This window comes from Rhinatrema bivittatum, chromosome 7, assembly GCF_901001135.1.
Source record: "Rhinatrema bivittatum chromosome 7, aRhiBiv1.1, whole genome shotgun sequence".
Lineage (NCBI taxonomy): Eukaryota > Metazoa > Chordata > Amphibia > Gymnophiona > Rhinatrematidae > Rhinatrema > Rhinatrema bivittatum.
Window position 1 is genome coordinate 38331944 of NC_042621.1, and position 19538 is coordinate 38351481.

The window sequence follows — 19538 nt, forward strand, 5'->3', positions numbered from 1 at the left end:
TGTGTGTGTATATATATATATATGGTATGTGTATATACGTACATAGTATGATATGAAAATGTCACACTAAAATCACTATGTAGGAGACAAAAAAGGCCATTCAGGGATCATTGCCAAATTCCTTAAAAAAATATTTCACTCCATTAATAAAAAAAAAAAATGCCATTGAGAAAATGTTGTACCAACTTTCTCCTTAGCTCTTTGACTTGGTTATTATGATAATAGAGGACTCACTGACCTTAATGCTAAGTGGGTTTCTCCTTGACATGCTCTATGCTGTGGAGGCACATGGACGTGCCAACAGACTGACTGGCTGAATGCTTATGTACTAAATTCTGCAGGGATCTTCTGTGAATGCCTTTTTAGGCTGAGGACTGTCACTATGACAGCTGGACAGGAAGGGAGAGGGTTAAAAATAGGGGACAAAAATCATAGCTATTTGAACATGAAAGCTCCAATGGCAGCTAGTTTCAATCTGACTGAAAACCTAAAGGAGGAGGAGAAGGAACTGACAGGCCATAAAACATGGTGCTAGGATACATTAGATGCCACCAGTGACAACTCAGTAGCACTCTTTGTTACATGCATGAAGGAGGACAGAGTGAAGTAGAGTGCTTGTGTTGTTGCATAGGATAACAGCTTGTATTAGGCAGACTTGCTTCCATGTTCCATACAGCTTGCAAGGAAGATCAAGGCCTGAGTCACATTCAGGCTATGTTCATGGAAAGCAGTTTGTTCATTTTTGAATAACTGGGCAGACTTGGTGGCCAGTTAGTCCTTATCTACTACTGTGAGTAAATTCTTAAAACAGTAGTCCAGTGCTTTCTAATCAGTTGAAAAAATATATTATTTGTCATATTACTTAATCCAGTCACTGTTAAAATGCATAGAATATACATCTGATTGTTGTGAAAGCCTATAAAACGTTATTAACAATAAAAACCAAAACAGCTACACCCTGAAGACAAGAGCACTTAGCCTACTTAAGAGGCAGTTTGTTCTCAGATAACATGAGTGTCAGTTTTTGTAGCATAATTTGAAGGTAAATGCCATATGTACAAACAGCAGCCTGCAGCAGTTTTCTGATGAATCTCCGCTGCTTTCATGGGAGAAACATGGGAGAACTGCCTATCGTAATGGAAGGTGCAGTCCCCTCTCCTGGATCTTTGTCCTGCAGTAACCATCCAAGTGCAGGGATGTGATAGAGAACTGGAAGCTTGAAGCCCAGGGAGATGTCCTGCTCTGATGCTGTGGGGCTCACGGTGGAAGTTCTAACTCGTCTTCCAGCTTGCTGCAAATGGCTTGTTTTTCCTCAGGTTACTGGCACTCTCAAAGGCTTTCCTGGCTGAGCGCAGTGTGCTAAGACCAGCAGAAAGAAAAGAAAGTTTGCTTGTTTCAGATATCAACTGTATAAACTCAGCTTAAGACTTAAAATAAAGTGAGGAATTCAAGATGGCTTACACAGAGAAGGATACTCACTTATGATCCTGGAGTTGCATTTGAAACTGAGTGAGAATTGTCTGGTCGCTGGAATGGAGAGTCTGCAGTGGGAAAACATCAACAATACGGTTACTATTCAGCAGCCAGAGCCATGCATTCCTTTCCCAAAAACTGAGAATGAGGGGGAAGATTCAAAACACACAACACTTCTTATCAGATCTAAATGTATTCTGTTCAACACCTAAAACTGTAATGTTTGGTACATTTATGCAATTTAAAAGTATAAATGCTTCTGTTTTATTCAAACAGTAATTAGAAATAATTATTTAAATATGGAGCTAAAAGCTGCTGAACCCTAAGTTTTAGAAACGACACTAACAAGCACTATACAGCCAAAAAGAACTCCCACTTAACATTATAACCAATATGATCAAAGTGGAAGATGACATCAGAACGATAATTACATTATTTCCATGGGCATCAGAATCATTACCAATAAATCTTAGTCAAGAAGCTGCTTAACCTACTAACACTGCAGGAAACACCATATGACCTACAGATGGTGAGACTCAATCATTTACCCCAAGTTCTCAAAGCATTTTTAGATATTTTTGCACATCAAAGCAATAGTCCACATTTGATTCTTGTGAATTAAACAATATCATAAAGTGTGCACTTATCTTTTAAACAAAGTATACTTCAATAACAAAGCAAACTTAGATGCAAGGACTGCCACAGCACAAAAAGTCAGAAAACTTGTCACACCCGCCTATGCAACCTGACACTGACAGTGTTTTCAGCACAGGTTTCTTGCATCAGGGTTTCAATCTATTAAAAAACCAAAAAGTAGAATAAGTTAATTGTTATACTCATATCTCATAAGCAGAAGGTTTGGAGATAATTTGTGAAACTTTAGGGCTGCATACAGGTCCTATGGGGTTCCCATTAGTTTTTTTTATGTGAATTAGCTTCTTTTGTTCAGTGTGAGAATTTTTTTATGTTTTCACCTATTTTTTATCTTCAAGTTAAGGGGCTGCCTCGATGGCACCTGATATTACAGAAGTGGCTTACCAATTGCCCTTTTGCCAGTCATGTTGGTGTATGGAAACAATATAAAGATTATATTTTATTATTATGGGCTGGAGAGTTTATGATGCTTATGCAAATTTATGACTGGATTAATACTCATGATCACAGTCTTCAATTTAATTTTTTTAATAGCTCATTAGAAATATATTTTTTGGACATATTGATTCAGTTGGGAGATGATGGGTTTCAATTTTCCATTTCTAGAAAACTCACCGATAGAAATACTCTTTTCCAATATCAAAGTAGTCACCCTAAGAATCTTCAAGACAATATACCATTTGGCCAGTTCTTGCATCTCTGGAAATTATGTTCATTTACGTCAGATTTTAAACGTTGCATTGAGAACATGAAAAACAGGTTCCGAGTCTTCTGGTGATGCAGCGGGGGTGACCGGTCCCAGGGGTTTGCTGTTCCCGCAGTGTTCCACAAATATTTAAAATTAAGCTGCAATTTGTAAATTACAAACTATAAATAAATAAGAAAGCAAATGGGGAAAAGAGTTGGGTGTACATGTGTTTGCTGTGTGGCTGGCACAGATGTAAATTATGACCACTAAAACTCTGTGAAGCACTCGGGGTGAACCAAAGGCAGCAGATCAGAAAATGGCAGCAAAGATAGGTATCATTTCGGTGTCTGACCATGCCCCTGTGACTGTCACATTATAACATGACAACATAGAATTGACAGCAGAAAAAGAGCAAATGGTCCATCCAGTCTGCCAAGCAAGTTTCTTATCGTCCCAACTGCCACTCCGTGCAGGTTATCCCCATGTTTCTGTTAAAGGCAGTAACCGCTGCTTCGTGCAGGTTATCCCCATGTTTCTGTTAAGGGCAGTAACCGCCGCTCCGTGCAGGTTATCCCCATGTTTCTGTTAAGGGCAGTAACCGCCGCTCCGTGCAGGTTATCCCCATGTTTCTGTTAAGGGCAGTAACCGCCGCTCCGTGCAGGTTATCCCTATGTTTCTGTTAAAGGCAGTAACCGCCGCTCCGTGTAGGTTATCCCCATGTTTCTGTTAAGGGCAGTAACCGCCGCTCCGTGTAGGTTATCCCCATGTTTCTGTTAAGGGCAGTAACCGCCGCTCCGTGCAGGTTATCCCCATGTTTCTGTTAAAGGCAGTAACCGCCGCTCCGTGTAGGTTATCCCCATGTTTCTGTTAAAGGCAGTAACCGCCGCTCCGTGTAGGTTATCCCCATGTTTCTGTTAAGGGCAGTAACCGCCGCTCCGTGTAGGTTATCCCCATGTTTCTGTTAAGGGCAGTAACTGCCGCTCTGTGCAGGTTATCCCCATGTTTCTGTTAAGGGCAGTAACCGCCGCTCCGTGCAGGGTATCCCCAAGCCTTATATATTGACGAATTCCAGCGGTACCACCCTGGGCGGAGTCATCCCTATAGTACATATGCTGGAGGAAAAAAAGAGGGTTTTTATAAGTAAGAGGAAAAGGAAGCAGAGGTATTGTTTCTGAACTCCTTGCAACAGCAGGTGCAAGAGACTGAAACCTCTGATAGAAAATACATACATTTGGTTTGGCCTCTGTTGGAAACAGGATGCTGGGCTTGATGGACCCTTGGTCTGATCCAGCATGGCAATTTCTTATGTTCTTATATTATAACATTTTTACTGGGTGAGGAGCCTTTTTGAAAATTCAGACAATGCTCTTTGACTTATTTTGCTTTTGAACTTGACTGTGGAAGCAGTCCTGTGCTTTTTTCCCTTATGTCTGCATATCACTATCCCAGACCGTAAAACTCGGGGCCTGTGTTGGTTGTCCTCTGAATCCAGTTCTCCTTTCCCCCCCAGGTCATCAAATCTGAACTAGATACTGCTGCCGTGAGAGGTGCAGGATGGAGAATGAACCCAGATTTATTTCACAATGAACACTTTGTAGTTTATCACAATGCACAGTGGGAGAAGTATTTAAAATTTAACAAGCAAACCCAAATTTTGCTATCTTTACTATGGGAGGCAGGCAAAGCAGTCATGCGAGGGGCTTATGGCAGCAAGAAAAATAAACTGTGCAATAAGGAAATATTGAGGCTAACAAAATTGATTCAGGATGCAAAACCAGCACATCAAAAGAGGCTTTCCGAGGAACAGAGGATACCCTTAGAAGAAGCTAGGGTGGCATTAGAATGTTTACTTTTTCAAAGAGCTATAAAATTGTTGTGCTATTATAAATATAAATTCTGTAAGTATGGGAACAAGATGGGAAAGATGAAGGCTAATCTGGTAAAAGTTAGGGAAGCCCGTTCTTACATTACAGGAATTAAGGATGGGGGTGTTGGGGGGGATATCTAATACTTTGGAAGATATAATCCATAAATTTATTGAATTTTTCCAGGAATTGTATGCTCAGAAAGAGGAAGATATACAAACTATGGCCTCTTTCTTTCAGTATATACATATTCTGCGATTAACGGATATACAAGTGGAAGTTCTGGATCAACCAATTATAGACTCTGAAGTTTATGGAGCAATTCAGAGGGTAAAACTTGGGAAGGCATTTGGTCTAGATGGCTTTGGTTCAGAATTTTATAAGATTTTGAAATTTCCTCTCTCTTCCACTTTAATGCGCTTCTATGAAGACATAACTGTTGTGGGGACCTGTGTCACCTAAAATGAATCAGTCCCCGATTGTAAGCCTGCATAAAAAGGGAGAGAACCCTTAAACGTAACATCCTATGGACCTATTTCTCTAATTAACATAGTTATCAAGCTCCTTGCAAACATGCTGACCGTATGAGTAGAGTGGTGCCATATTTAGTAAAGCCTGATCAAACAGTATTCGTTAAGGGAAAATATGGGGTTCGGAATGTGAGAAGGTTGATAGCAGCTTTGCAGGATGGATGCATGATCCTAAGCCTATATGCAGAAAAGGAGATACCCTTGTTTTAGGAAAGACAAGAGGACAGTCCCTGAAAAGTGAAAGCACAGAATTAAAAGCTGACACAGCAATGGATGGATGAATAGACAGGAGAGCAGGCAGGGGAACTGGAACAGATGGGACTACAGATCAGAAAAATGAAGTAGCAAGGTTTGGGATAATGTCATAAGGTTGAGCTTTGGGATGGGCAACATGAGCATTTATTTACATTTTTCTATTCCGCCTAAACCCCTGCCTATAGACCAGGGTTGGCCAATTCTCGAGAGCCACAAACAGGCCAGGTATTCAGGATTTCCACAATGAATATGCATGAGACAGATTTGCAGACAATGGAGGCAGTGCACGCAAATCTGTCTCATGCATATTCCTTGTGGATACCCTGAAACTCTGGCCTTCATATGGGGAGGGAAAAGAATGAAAATTGCCTACTCCACGTTGCTGTGCAGCAAGGAGCTAGGGGGACTAAATCTTCCAAACTTTCGTATATATAACGTGGCATGTCAAATGCGTTTTATTTGGGGGTGGTACTTGGATGAATATCATTACTGTACATCTGGTTTGGTTGAAGGAAGTAGTGGCGGGGGATTTCTGCTGTATGGTATACATTTTTGTAAGTTTTAGGCTCTGTGAAGCAACATAAAGATAATCTTCTTCTTGTTGTTGTGGAGGCGGACAAGAATGTGGACCCCTTGCTGGAGTTGGCGCAATTTTAGAGGGCAAGTCCTTGCAGATCTCCACTGCAGCAAGTCTGGCGAGGCCAGACTTGCTGCACGGGCCAACTGGAGCTTCACCAATACCAACCCCGTTCTCCGCAGGTTGAACCTTTGGGTGCGGGGGCTGGCCCCCTTCACAGTGGCCGGCAGGTGGGTCCCTGTGAAGATGGTCGGGTAGCAGCCAGGAGTGTCGTCCAAAGTCGATCCAAGCTCAGAAGCCGGGGGATCACCGATAGCCAGTCCAGAATCAGAAGCCAGAGGGGCGCCGATAGCCAGTCCGAGGTCGAAACCGGAAGGGTCACCAAAAGCCATTCTGAGGTCGAAGCCAGAAGAGTCACCAATAGCCCGCCCGAGGTCAGAAGCCAGAAAAGTCGCCGAAAGCCAGTCCGAGGTCAGAAGCCAGAAGATCTGTCCGCAGGAACCAAGGATGGGAGCTGGGGCAGGAACAAAGTTTGGAAGGCAGGAACAAGGCTCGGCAGGTAGGAACAGGAACCAACGCAGCACAGAAGACTTCACCAGAGCGAAGCAGACTCGTTGCCAAGTCAAGGAACCAGCAGAGAGAACTCCCTTAAGTGGTCCCAGGCCTCAGACGTCATCCAGGAGGCTGGACTACACTTGGTGTGGCTGGCCCTTTAAAAGGTTGCAGGAGGCACAGCCACACGCCTAGGGAGGAGGTTGCCGGAGGCATCGACCTGCGGCCTTGTGCCACGGAGGAAGTTGCAGACCCGGCGGCGGCAGCCGTGGAAACAGGCAGGGCTTGGTGCGGGCATCGAGGGAGCCTCCCCGTGGACGCGCGGGAGCCGATGAAACTTCCGGCGCCAAGGAGGAAGGTAAGGGGAGCCGGCTGTGGACTCCCACGGCCGGGATGCCTAACGATTGTAACAAGATTGGCAAGGGGTTGATTTAATATATGGTGGGGATTCGACAAATTTAGTTATTTGTTATTACCAATGCTTCACTAATGGTATGGATCAAATTGTTTTTTTATATTTAGTGCAAGAAAGGGTTGAGGTACAATGAACATCGATATGATAATAATAGCAATATGAAATATTTTTCTCAGTTACAAGAAGAATATGAATTTCCCAAGTCTCACTTCTATGCTTACCTGCAATCTATTTTACTTTCTTGTGATGGTTAGAAATGCAAGTGAAGAATGGGAAAAAGATATTGGAAGATATGAGGTCAGCGTGGGGGAGGGGGAAGGGATTCCACTTCTCAATGGTTTCTATACTGTATGTCCAAATAGTCTCATAATGTTCTGATAGAATTGAACGGTACTGAAGTGAGGTTCTGGAAAGGGAGATATGCAGCAGGCCTTTCTGAGGCTGCACACAGATAACATAGATATATCAATGGAGGAGATGTGGTTTCAGACAATTCACCACTGTTATGGAGATAATTTGAAAATGTATTGCATGTGTATTGATAAATCTTTTTTATTTTTATTTATTTTTTTTTGTTATTAAGACTTTATTACAGCTGATCAAAAAGAAAAAGTGTACATACAGATGCATTAGATCCCTCAAAGCAAAAAGGATACCATCAATGAGAAAATAACAATATCATATTTCCATGTGTGCAACTCATTCATAGTGAATGTATTACAATACTTTCTTTTCTAAACATTTATCCCCATACTCCCTCCCCCCACCCCTCTTCTCGGGCTCGGAGATAACGCATCTCTTGTAGAAATATAAAAAGAGAAAGAGAAAAAAGAAAAAATGTCCAGGCTTGTGCAACGCAGATTGTAAATTGCCAGAAATGACACCAGAGTTGGTACCTGTCAGGAAGTAGGCAGATAAGATATAGCTGAGTCTCAATTTATTGAGGGAAAGTAGATACCCTTTAGTTTAGTGTACCCCTAAGGATATATGTTTAATATATGGGGACCAAATCTTATCGAAAGAGGAAGCACAATTATTTTTAACAGCGGTTAGAGAGGACAAGCGATAGAGGCGATGTACGAATCTAGGACTTGGGAAAACGGTGGTGATCGCTCATCTTTCCAATGAGCAGCCACAAACAGTCTAGCCGCTGTCAATATCTGTATTCTAAGCTTCTTTTGATGCTTAGTAAGGCCTGGGAGTGGGTAGTTTATCAGTGCCAAAGCTGCAGCTAGTTGACAAAGAGTATCCAAAAGATTTCTCAACCAATCGAACAATGATTTCCAAAAGTTAGTTATTTTATCACCTTAGAACATAAGAAATTGCCATGCTGGGTCAGACCAAGTGTCCATCAAGCCCAATATCCTGTTTCCAACAGAGGCCAAATCAGGCCACAAGAACCTGGCAATTACCCAAACACCAAGAAGATCCCATGCTACTGATATATTGCCACCATATATGTAAGAAAGAACCTAGTTCCCCATATTGCCTCCAACATGTATGCGGTAGATGAGGGTAAATTTTATGCAATCTTTCTGGGGTTAAGTACCAGCGGTAAAGTATCTTATAGCACTGCTCTTGGAGACGGGTAGAGACAGAGCATGTACCAGCAAGCAAATGAAGTCCCGTCCATACCTTTGGCTCAAAAGCATGAACCAGATCACTTTCCCATCCAATTTTGTGTGACGGGGGGGGGGGGGCCTTGGCAGGGGTCATTGGGAGGATACTGTAAATTTTGGAGATACAACCCTTCATGGAATCGCTGTTCAAAAAGTAATTTTCAAAAAGAGGCCGCCCTTCACGTAAAATGTGATTTCTATGTATAGAGGTAACAAAACTATGGACTTGCGCATATGCCAAAAAATTAATAGATCCCATAGTGTAGATTTTTCCAACTCCTCCTTTGTCATTACCCGTCCCAACTTAAGCAGATGACCTACTGTAAGAACCTCAGCCTCTTTCAGAGGACTGAACAAGGGGGAGCTGCATGTGGAGAATTTTATATTAGAAAATAGTACTGATTGATAAAAGTATGTGGAGTGACCCACCAATTGTGATTTCCATCTATTCCAGACCAGGAGAGTAGTGCAGAGTGTCCAAGGTACGATACGTGAGGGTATTTTAGGCTGCCAGGGTATATCTTTTAAGGGCATATCTCCAACCATTGCCTGTTCCAATAATGTCCATTGTTTTACAATAGATTGGCGACCTAGATCAAGCACTGCCCTAAGCTGGGAGGCTACATAGTACCAAATTAAATTGGGCACCCCGAGTCCTCCTGTCTTTTTTGGCTGTATGAGCACCCTCCTTGCCACTCTTGGAAGATGCTTCCGCCAGATAAAGTTGAAAATCTTTTTCTGCCAGCTTCTAAGCAGAGCTGAGGTGATAAATATTGGGAGAGTGGTAAATAAATAAAGAAACTTTGGTAAAATTGACATTTTAATTATTGCAATTCTCCTAAGCCATGAGTACGGACCTCGCTGCCATCGCAATAGATCTTTGTCAATAGTTTTCAAAAGCAATTTATAGTTCAAGTTAAACAAATCCCCTAGTTTTGCCCCTATATATATATATGCCTAAGCATTTGATGGATAGTTTTGCCCATCTAAACAGAAAGCTATTGTGAATGGAGGCCACGTCTTTGCTCGGTAAGTAAACAATAAGGAGCTCTGATTTTTTTAAGGTTTACCTTAAAGCCAGAGACTTTACTGAACGCAGCGATCTCTGGTTTTACAGCTGCCAGTGAAAGACTCAGAGATGTCAGCGTAAACAGTATGTTGTCTGCAATCAACGAGAGCTTGAAATGGTGAGGACTCAGTTTCACTCCTTCTATCAAAAGGGTGTTGCGAACTCTATGGGCAAAAGGCTCTAAAAAAAAAAAAAAAAAAAGGGCAAATAACAAGGGGGACAAGGGGCAACCTTGGCATGTCCCTCTGCCAATGATAAACTCCTTCCCATATTCATCATTAATTTTCACCTTCGCCTGGGGGGAATTATATAACCTCTGCAGCCATACCAGAAAAGAATGACCAAATCACAATCCATTCTAAGATTTTAAACAAAAATGACCAGTGTACAAGGTCAAAGGCCTTTTCGGCATCTATAGAAAGCAACACAGAGGGGATTTGTTCCTTCTGTACCCACCAAATTATATCTAGAATTTTCCGCACATTATCAGCAGCCATACGTTGAGGTATAAATCCAACTTGATCTAAATGGACCAGCTGCGGGAGGTACCTATTTAGTCTCAATGCTAGGATTCTGGCTAGAAGTTTAAGGTCTACGTTTATGAGAGAAATGGGCCTGTAAGACCCACATAGGGATAAGTCTCTCCTTGGTATTGCAATAACCGAGATACCCGCTATGTTAGATTGGGCTGGGATATAATCCCCACTCCGTATGCTGTTAAAAAAATCAGCCAAAGGTTGAGATAAGGTTGCGGAGAATTTTTTGTAATAAGTGCTTGATAGGCCGTTGAGGCTGGGTGCTTTTCCTGGTTTTAATGACTTAATAGCTTGCATTACTTCCATGATGGGTAATAGGGGCGTCTAGAAACTGCTGTTGATCCAAAGTCAGGGAGGGTAAAGTCACCGACTGCAAATATTCATCTATGTCGCCCTCTAGTATGGAGTGATCTTTGCTGTAGAGTGTAGCATAAAATTCCGTAAAGGACGACTGTATGGCCATAACATGTTTGGATATTCCCTCTAGCATCTTTAATTTTAGATATTAAGCTTTGAGCTATAAGCTGCTGCAATTGCTGGGCCAGATATTGACCGGCCTTGTTACCCCCTTCGAAATGCGCCTATTTGACTAGCTCTAAAGTGTAGGCTAGTTGAGCGGCATTTAATCTGATTAGGTCCGCTCTGGCGAGTTGTAGTTTGCGGTATACCCGAGGTGACTGAGCACATGTGCTGGTGAGATAATTGATTTTGGTCATTAGGGCTTCTCGAGTGCTTTCCCTATTCCTCTTGCAAGCCACCGCCCTTGAAATAAAATGAACCCTTACCACAGCCTTAGAGCACTCCCATACTATCCCTGGAGATGTGTCAACCGGAGGATTTAAACAAAAATACTCTTCTAAATGTTTCTCGGTTGAGGATACAAAGAGGGAATCTTTAAGCAAAGATTCATTCAGTTTCCATGTCCGCGAGCCCTTTTTGGCCCCCAATGAATCTAGAGTGAGTCTGAGTGGAGCATGGTCTGACCAAGTTATTGGTCCCATATCTGCTGTTTTAACTTTAGGAAGGAGGAGCTTAGTTATTAAGAAAAAATCTATTTGAGAATAGGACCCATATGGCGCAGAGTAAAAAGAATAGAAGCGGGAAGTGGGCGTAAACTGTCGCCAGATGTCTAACTAGGCCCCAGGTTTTCATAAGGGTCAGCAAGGCCTTTCTAGCAGGGGACATGGAGGGAGTTTGCTTGCTAGTGTTGTCTAAATCGGGTCTGAGCATTACATTGACATCCCCTCCTAAGATAAGGAGTCCCTCAGCATGTGAATGAAGCAAAGAATCTACTTGGGAGAAAAAGTTACCTTGGTCCTGATTAGGGGGCGTACACTGATAAAAATGTGAAGACCTCCCCATGCATTCGAACTTTTACTAATATATATCTCTCTCCCGGGTCAGCTACTTGTAGCAATAGGTCAAAAATTAATGAACTGGAAAATAGTATGCCTACCCCAACATATTTTGCCTGCCTCCCACTAGCTGTCAAGAATTTGTTGGGACAAGAGCTAGGCTGTAGTAAATGCTCATGGTATCGACGGAGATGCGTTTCCTGTCTGAATGCGACCATAGCCGACTGGGCCAAAAGTTCTTTGTTTAAAAGATATCGCTTCCTGGGCGTATTGAGCCCCTTAACGTTCAATGGGACTACATGGAATGCCATAATCTACGGTAAATAAGGCTGGAGGTGTGTCGCAAAGAAATAAAATCATAACAACAGAGAATAAGTCACAATATATAAGCCCCACAGTACAAATAGCTGAGCTTTCTTCACGTCCAGGCCTGAGAAGATAATAGGCACCCCAATACCCTCCCCCCCCAACCCTGTAACGTTCGCTACTCCCCAGCGCGAACCCTCCAGCATTGGGGCGATCCCAGTGGAAAAAAAGCCACGCCAGACCTCGATTCTCCCCCCCCCCCCCATAAAATGATGTGCATCAAGAATAAAACCGCGATAGAACATTAACATTGAAAAGTCATAACTGCAAACCCTTTCATATGAATTGGCAGACCATATACAGCCACTTCTCAATTAGTGAGCAGTCCCCGGCTGGGGATCTTAAGCATGTCCAACTCCATTAAAACCACTAAATGAACCACTAAATGAACTAAATGAACCACTAAATGAATGTACAAGCTTTATTACCTAATCAACAGCTCTCTACTCATTGTTATTTCACTGTTTCTTACTGTTTTTTACTGTTTAATCTATCCCTCATTTTCTAATGACCAAGTTTCCACTCCCTGTTTTATTGTAACTTTTTTCTACGCCTGCTGTTAATTGGTTTCTCCCCTTGTTCATTGTAAACCGGTTCGATAAGACTTGTCTTGAGCATCGGTATATTAAAAGAACTTAAATAAATAAATGTCCGATGGAAGCACAGTCCCACAAGTGAATATCCATATGTTGTTCAAGCTTACAGTCACCCTTGCTCTGAGAGTGGAGCGCTCAAGAAATCATCGTGTCTGCGAAGTCGCAGTCTTCCCTGACCCGCACGCCGCCATCTTGGGGTGGGGTCCATCACTGGTAATGGCTGCGTGCGATTCGGGGGTATTTCTAGCTAAAGCCAGAAGAATGCTGGGCTGCATAGAGAGAGGAATATCGAGTAAGAAAAGGGAAGTGATTATTCCCTTGTACAGGTCCTTGGTGAGGCCTCACCTGGAGTACTGTGTTCAGTTCTGGAGACCGTATCTTCAAAAAGACAAAGACAAGATGGAGGTGGTACAGAGAAGGGCGACCAGGAAGGTGGAGGATCTTCATCGGATGACGTACGAGGAGAGATTAAAGAATCTAAATATGTACACCCTGGAGGAAAGGAGGAGCAGAGGTGATATGATACTAGGGATGTGAATCGTTTTTTAACGATTAAAATTATCGTCCGATAATTTTAATATCATCTTAAATCGTTATAGAACACGATACAATAGAAATTCTAACGATTTATCGTTAAAAATCGTTAAATCGTGTTAGTGCGCACTAACGGGAGTTAGTGCGCACTAACTGAAAATGATACAAATTGACACTTTCCAGGTCAGTAAAGGTCAGTTAGGAATGAATATGTGTTCCTATTGGCTGGCTGCCCACTTATCTATTGATGTTAACCAGGTTCCCACTGAGGTGATGGTTGGGGGGATGGGAAATGCAAATGGAAACTCAGGAACACTAACAGAAAATGATACAAATTATTGACACTATCCAGGTCAGTAAAGGTCAGTTAGGAATGAATATGTATTCCTATTGGCTGGCTGCCCTCTTATCTATTGATGTTACCAAGGTTCCAACTGAGGTGATGGTTGGGGGGATGGGAAATGAAAACTGTTGGTAGTTGACAAAAAAAGTAATGTGATCAGTCAATATGACTAGAACCTGTGCCCTATTCCTGATACCAGGGGTGTTGTGATCTTCCTGCACTCAGTGCCCTATCCCTGATACCAGTCTGAGACAGCTCCCTCCCTGCATTACTAGTGAGAGGCTGGCTTCACAGACAGGAGGGAGCTGCCTGACCCTCACTCCTGACTTCCCCCATGTCCCAGCTAGTGAATGGTGTGTGGGTGAGGGGGGGGGAGGATGGTGAAGTCTGAGACAGCTCCCTCCCTGCATTACTAGTGAGAGGCTGGCTTCACAGACAGGGGGGAGCTGCCTGACCCTCACTCCTGACTTCCCCCATGTCCCAGCTAGTGAATGGTGTGTGGGTGAGGGGGGGGGGGGGGGAGGATGGTGAAGTCTGAGACAGCTCCCTCCCTGCATTACTAGTGAGAGGCTGGCTTCACAGACAGGGGGGAGCTGCCTGACCCTCACTCCTGACTTCCCCCATGTCCCAGCTAGTGAATGGTGTGTGGGTGAGGGGGGGGGGGGGGGAGGATGGTGAAGTCTGAGACAGCTCCCTCCCTGCATTACTAGTGAGAGGCTGGCTTCACAGACAGGGGGGAGCTGCCTGACCCTCACTCCTGACTTCCCCCATGTCCCAGCTAGTGAATGGTGTGTGGGTGAGGGGGGGGGGGGGGAGGATGGTGAAGTCTGAGACAGCTCCCTCCCTGCATTACTAGTGAGAGGCTGGCTTCACAGACAGGGGGGAGCTGCCTGACCCTCACTCCTGACTTCCCCCATGTCCCAGCTAGTGAATGGTGTGTGGGTGAGGGGGGGGGGGAGGATGGTGAAGTCTGAGACAGCTCCCTCCCTGCATTACTAGTGAGAGGCTGGCTTCACAGACAGGGGGGAGCTGCCTGACCCTCACTCCTGACTTCCCCATGTCCCAGCTAGTGAATGGTGTGTGGGTGAGGGGGGGGAGGATGGTGAAGTCTGAGGCAGCTCCCTCCCTGCATTACTAGTGAGAGGCTGGCTTCACAGACAGGGGGGAGCTGCCTGACCCTCACTCCTGACTTCCCCATGTCCCAGCTAGTGAATGGTGTGTGGGTGAGGGGGGGGGGGGGGGAGGATGGTGAAGTCTGAGACAGCTCCCTCCCTGCATTACTAGTGAGAGGCTGGCTTCACAGACAGGGGGGAGCTGCCTGACCCTCACTCCTCCGGGGTATTGTGATCTTCCTGCACACAGTGCCCTATCCCTGATACCAGGAGTGTTGTGATCTTCCTGCATGCAGTGCCCTATCCCTATTAATACCAGGAGTGTTGTGATCTTCCTGCACGCAGTGCCCTATCCCTAATACCAGGGGTGTTGTGATCTTCCTGCACACAGTGCCCTATTCCTGATACCAGGAGTGTTTGTGATCTTCCTGCATGCAGTGCCCTATCCCTGATACCGGGATGTGTGCAAGAAGATCCCAACACCCCCGGTATCAGGAATAGGGCACTGTGTGCAGGAAGATCACAACACCCCTGGTATTAGGGATAGGGCACTGTGTGCAGGAAGATCACAACACTCCTGGTATTAATAGGGATAGGGCACTGTGTACATGAAGATCACAACACCCCTGGTGCCAGGGATAGGGCACTGTGTGCAGGAAGATCACAACACCCCTGGTGCCAGGGTTAGGGCACTGTGTGCAGGAAGATCACAACACTCCTGGTATTAATAGGGATAGGGCACTGTGTGCAGGAAGATCACAACAACCCTGGTGCCAGGGTTAGGGCACTGTGTGCAGGAAGATCACAACACTCCTGGTATTAATAGGGATAGGGCACTGTGTGCAGGAAGATCACAACACTCCTGGTATTAATAGGGATAGGGCACTGTGTGCAGGAAGATCACAACACCCCTGGTGCCAGGGTTAGGGCACTGTGTGCAGGAAGATCACAACACTCCTGGTATTAATAGGGATAGGGCACTGTGTGCAGGAAGATCACAACAACCCTGGTGCCAGGGTTAGGGCACTGTTAGCAGGAAGATCACAACACTCCTGGTATTAATAGGGATAGGGCACTGTGTGCAGGAAGATCACAACACTCCTGGTATTAATAGGGATAGGGCACTGTGTGCAGGAAGATCACAACACCCCTGGTTCCAGGGTTAGGGCACTGTGTGCAGGAAGATCACAACACTCCTGGTATTAATAGGGATAGGGCACTGTGTGCAGGAAGATCACAACACTCCTGGTATTAATAGGGATAGGGCACTGTGTGCAGGAAGATCACAACACTCCTGGTATTAATAGGGATAGGGCACTGTGTACAGGAAGATCACAATACCCCTGGTATCAGGGTTAGGGCACAAGTTCTAGTCACATTGACTGATCACATTACTTGTTTTGTCAAGCTACCAACTGTTTCCATTTCCCATCCCCCATATACTGTCAGTGGGAAGCTTGGTAACATGAATAAATAAGAGGGCAGCCAATAGGAATACATATTCATTCCTAAACTGACCTTAACTGACCTGAAAAGTGTCAAATTGTATCATTTTCAGTTAGTGCGCACTAACTCCCGTTAGTGCGCACTAATCGGAAAAAACGATTTTTAATGATTTTTTAACTAAAAAATCGTGCCTAACACGATTTTCTTGCCCTGCCACACGATTTCTATCGTTAAGACGATATGGAAAACGATTCACATCTCTATATGATACAGACTTTCAGATACTTGAAAGGTGTTAATGATCAAAAGACAACGACAAACCTTTTCCGTAGGAAAAAAATCAGCAGAACCAGGGGTCATGATTTGAAGCTCCAGGGAGGAAGATTCAGAACGAATGTCAGGAAGTATTTCTTCACGGAGAGGGTGGTGGATGCCTGGAATGCCCTTCCGGAGGATGTGGTGAAGACCAGAACTGTGAAGGACTTCAAAGGGGCGTGGGATAAACACTGTGGATCCATAAAGTCAAGAGGCTGCCAATGAAGAGTGGGTGACTCGCCAGAATGATGGCTACTGCCTGGAGTCAATACCCTTATTAAATAAACATACACATGCTTACTGTGACTCCAACATCGCTCTAAGCTTCAACAGCAAGAGGAAATGTGGAAAAAAGGATTCGCACTCACAAAGAGGGGAGTAGCTGGCTTGTTAGGGCGGTTACTACCCCAAATCAAATAAGCCTGATACTTCACTTTCAATGCATATACAGCATAGTTCTCTGATTCAACGGCAGGGGAGAAGAAAAACTGATACTTCACACATCCAGCAGAGCTCTCTGCTTCAACGGCAGGGGAGAAGAAAAGAGGGTTCGCACTCACAAAGCGGGGAGTAGCTGGCTTGTTACGGCAGTTACTACCCCAAACCAAATGTGCCTGATACTTCACTTTCGATGCATATCCAGCATGGCTCTCTGCTTCAACAGCATGGGAGAAGACTGATACTTCACGCATATCCAGCATAGCTCCCTGCTTCAACGGCAGGGGAGAAGAAAAACAACCAATAAGGGCTGTATAACATAGTCTGGGTAAAACAAATAAGCATGGTTGTAGCTTGCTTATTGCGGCGGCTACTACCCCTAACTAATCAAGCTAGATATTTCACTTGGATGCAGCTCCATCACTGCTCTCTACATTAAAGGTGGGGGTGGAAGGGAAATAGAACCAAGAGCTAAGAGAAACAGATAAGTATGAGAGAAAAAATGTGTGAAGCTTGCTGGGCAGACTGGATGGGCCATTTGGTCTTCTTCTGCCGTCATTTCTATGTTTCTATGTTTCAAATGGGATTGCCAGCCTGGCTTGTTTAAAAGCGTCCACTGCTTCTCCCAGTCTTAACTCTGTATGCGGCCCCCTTAATATGGAAAAATAGAGCAATGGGGAACATCCATCTGTATCTAATGTTAGTGGCCTGTAGAGCTCTAGTTACCATATTTGCCGGCACACAGGACACAGTGGCATATAAGACGCACCCTCTTTTTTATATATATTTTTAAGGAAAAAAATAATCAGGGAGCGATTCTGCAGGTCCTATACGCCGGTAATCAAAATAACTAACAGCGTTCGGTGGGGAAGTGTTTCGCCACCCAATTTGGGGAGCGATTTTGCAGGTCCTATGCGGCGGTAACGCTCCCCAATTGGCTGGTGCTGGGCAAAGGGGGCTTGCTGAAGCGCGATAAGCCCCCTTTGCCCAGCACCAGCCAATCGGGCGGCGCACCCTTGCTCCCCGATGCCACCATGACACCCCCCCCAACCAGACGCTGATAGTAATTTTGAGCCGGTAATCAAAATTCAAAATTGCTAACAACGTCTGGTGGGGGGTGGGGAGTGTTGCAACGCGCCCTCACTCCCCGACACCACCGCAACACCCCCCCCCACCAGATTTGTTAGTAATTTTGAGCCGGTAATCAAAATTACTAACAGCGCCCGGTGGGGGTGGGGGGGGGGGGGGGAAGTGTCGCGGTGGCATCGGGGAGCGAGGGCATACCGCCCGATTGGCAAGTGCTGGGCAAAGTTGATTTTGATTGGGGAAGCAGTGCTTCGGCAAGCCCCTTTAACTCAGCACCGGCCAATCAGGCGGTGCGCCCTCGCTCCCCGAAGCCACAGCGACACTCTCCCCCCCCCCCCCCCCACCGGGCGCTGTTAGTAATTTTGACTACCGGCTCAAAATTACTAACAGCGTCCGGGGGGGTGTGGGGGGGGGGAGTGTCGCAGTGGTGTTGGGGAGCGAGTGTGCACTGTCCGATTGGCCAGTGCTGGGCGTCAGCTGTTGATTTTGATTGGGGAAGCTGCACTTCGGCAAGCCCCTTTAACTCAGCACCGGCCGATCGGGCACCGTACCCTCGCTCCCCAACACCACCATGTCACCCCCCCCAACGGACGCTGTTAATTTTGATTACCGGCGCATAGGACGCACTCCTTATTTTTCCCCTATTTTGAGGGGAAAAAAGTGCGCCCTATACGCCGGCAAATACGGTGCTTCTCGGAGATCATAGCATTTCCTTAGTATGCTAGGTGCGATGTCGCTAAATATAGAAACTTCTTCCCCTTTCCACGACCATCACTGTTTCTCCCTTGCAGCAGAAAAAATGGCTTCTTTTTGTTGGAAGCTATGCAGATTAATTACTATGTCTCGGGGCTTATTGTCCTTGCGAGGCCCTAAGGCCCTATGTGCTCTCTCGATTTTGATGATTGGGTCCATTGATGTAGTGCTGCCATTTGAGTCATTTTTACTGGTCAGGATGAGTTTGCAGATTTCGATCACAACTTCAGTACAGTCCTGAAATTCCGTCATTTCTGGGACTCTACGAATACATAAGTTGGATCTCCTGGACCTATTTTCAAGGTCCTCAATTTTGTCCGCCAGGAATTCCATCTCTGTCGCAGCAGATTTTTGTTGGCCGGAGAGAGCTAATAGTATCGCCGCATGGTTCTCAACTCGTGAATCCATATCATCTACCTGATGCCCAAGGGAAGCAAGATCATCTTTCATTTCCACGATTGAGGCTAAAAGTTCTGTTTTATGTCGCCTCATGTCAGCTCGGATTTTGCTGAACCATTCCCTTAATTCTGCTCGCGATGGTAAGTTGGCAAGTTTCGGTAGGGAATAGGAAGGTGTAAGTGAGGCAGGCGCTGCGGCCTCCATGACTTGTTCAATCAGGGCCTCTGGCCTAGCGTTCATCGGTTTGTCGTCTCCGGCAGCAATGTCCACTGGTAGTTTGCTGAACGCAAATTGTTTAAGATCTGCCGTTCTTTTTCTAGTGGCCATCAGGCAGCACTCTCTTAGCAAGTTCTGGGTTTGAGGTCACAAAAAGGTCCCTAATTACGGTATGATAATACAATTTTGTGGGGGGAGGATCAGAGCCTTCAAATCATTCGGCCATTTCTCAGCACAGCGGAACAGCGCCCCCTTGTATTGATAAATCTTTATTGTAATCCTAGTACTATCTATCATAAAGTTTTTAAATGTACTAAGATATAACCTTTTTCGCATGTAGTTCTGG

The 19538-nt window shown here is 45.0% G+C and overlaps 1 protein-coding gene across 5 annotated transcripts in view; it reads right to left on the reverse strand.

Annotated features, from left to right (window-relative positions):
• Positions 1-685: 685 nt before the first annotated feature.
• The window catches only part of PMFBP1 (polyamine modulated factor 1 binding protein 1), a 1053891-nt gene continuing 1035038 nt past the window's right edge, over positions 686-19538 (reverse strand). For all 5 annotated transcript variants that reach the window (XM_029608277.1, XM_029608279.1, XM_029608278.1 and 2 more), the window contains 2 exons: positions 1480-1541; positions 686-1359 (listed from right to left, as the gene is read on the reverse strand). In XM_029608277.1, coding sequence (XP_029464137.1) covers positions 1272-1359; positions 1480-1541 — 150 coding nt within the window. In that variant the 3' untranslated portion in view covers positions 686-1271. The remainder of the gene's footprint in view (positions 1360-1479; positions 1542-19538) is intronic.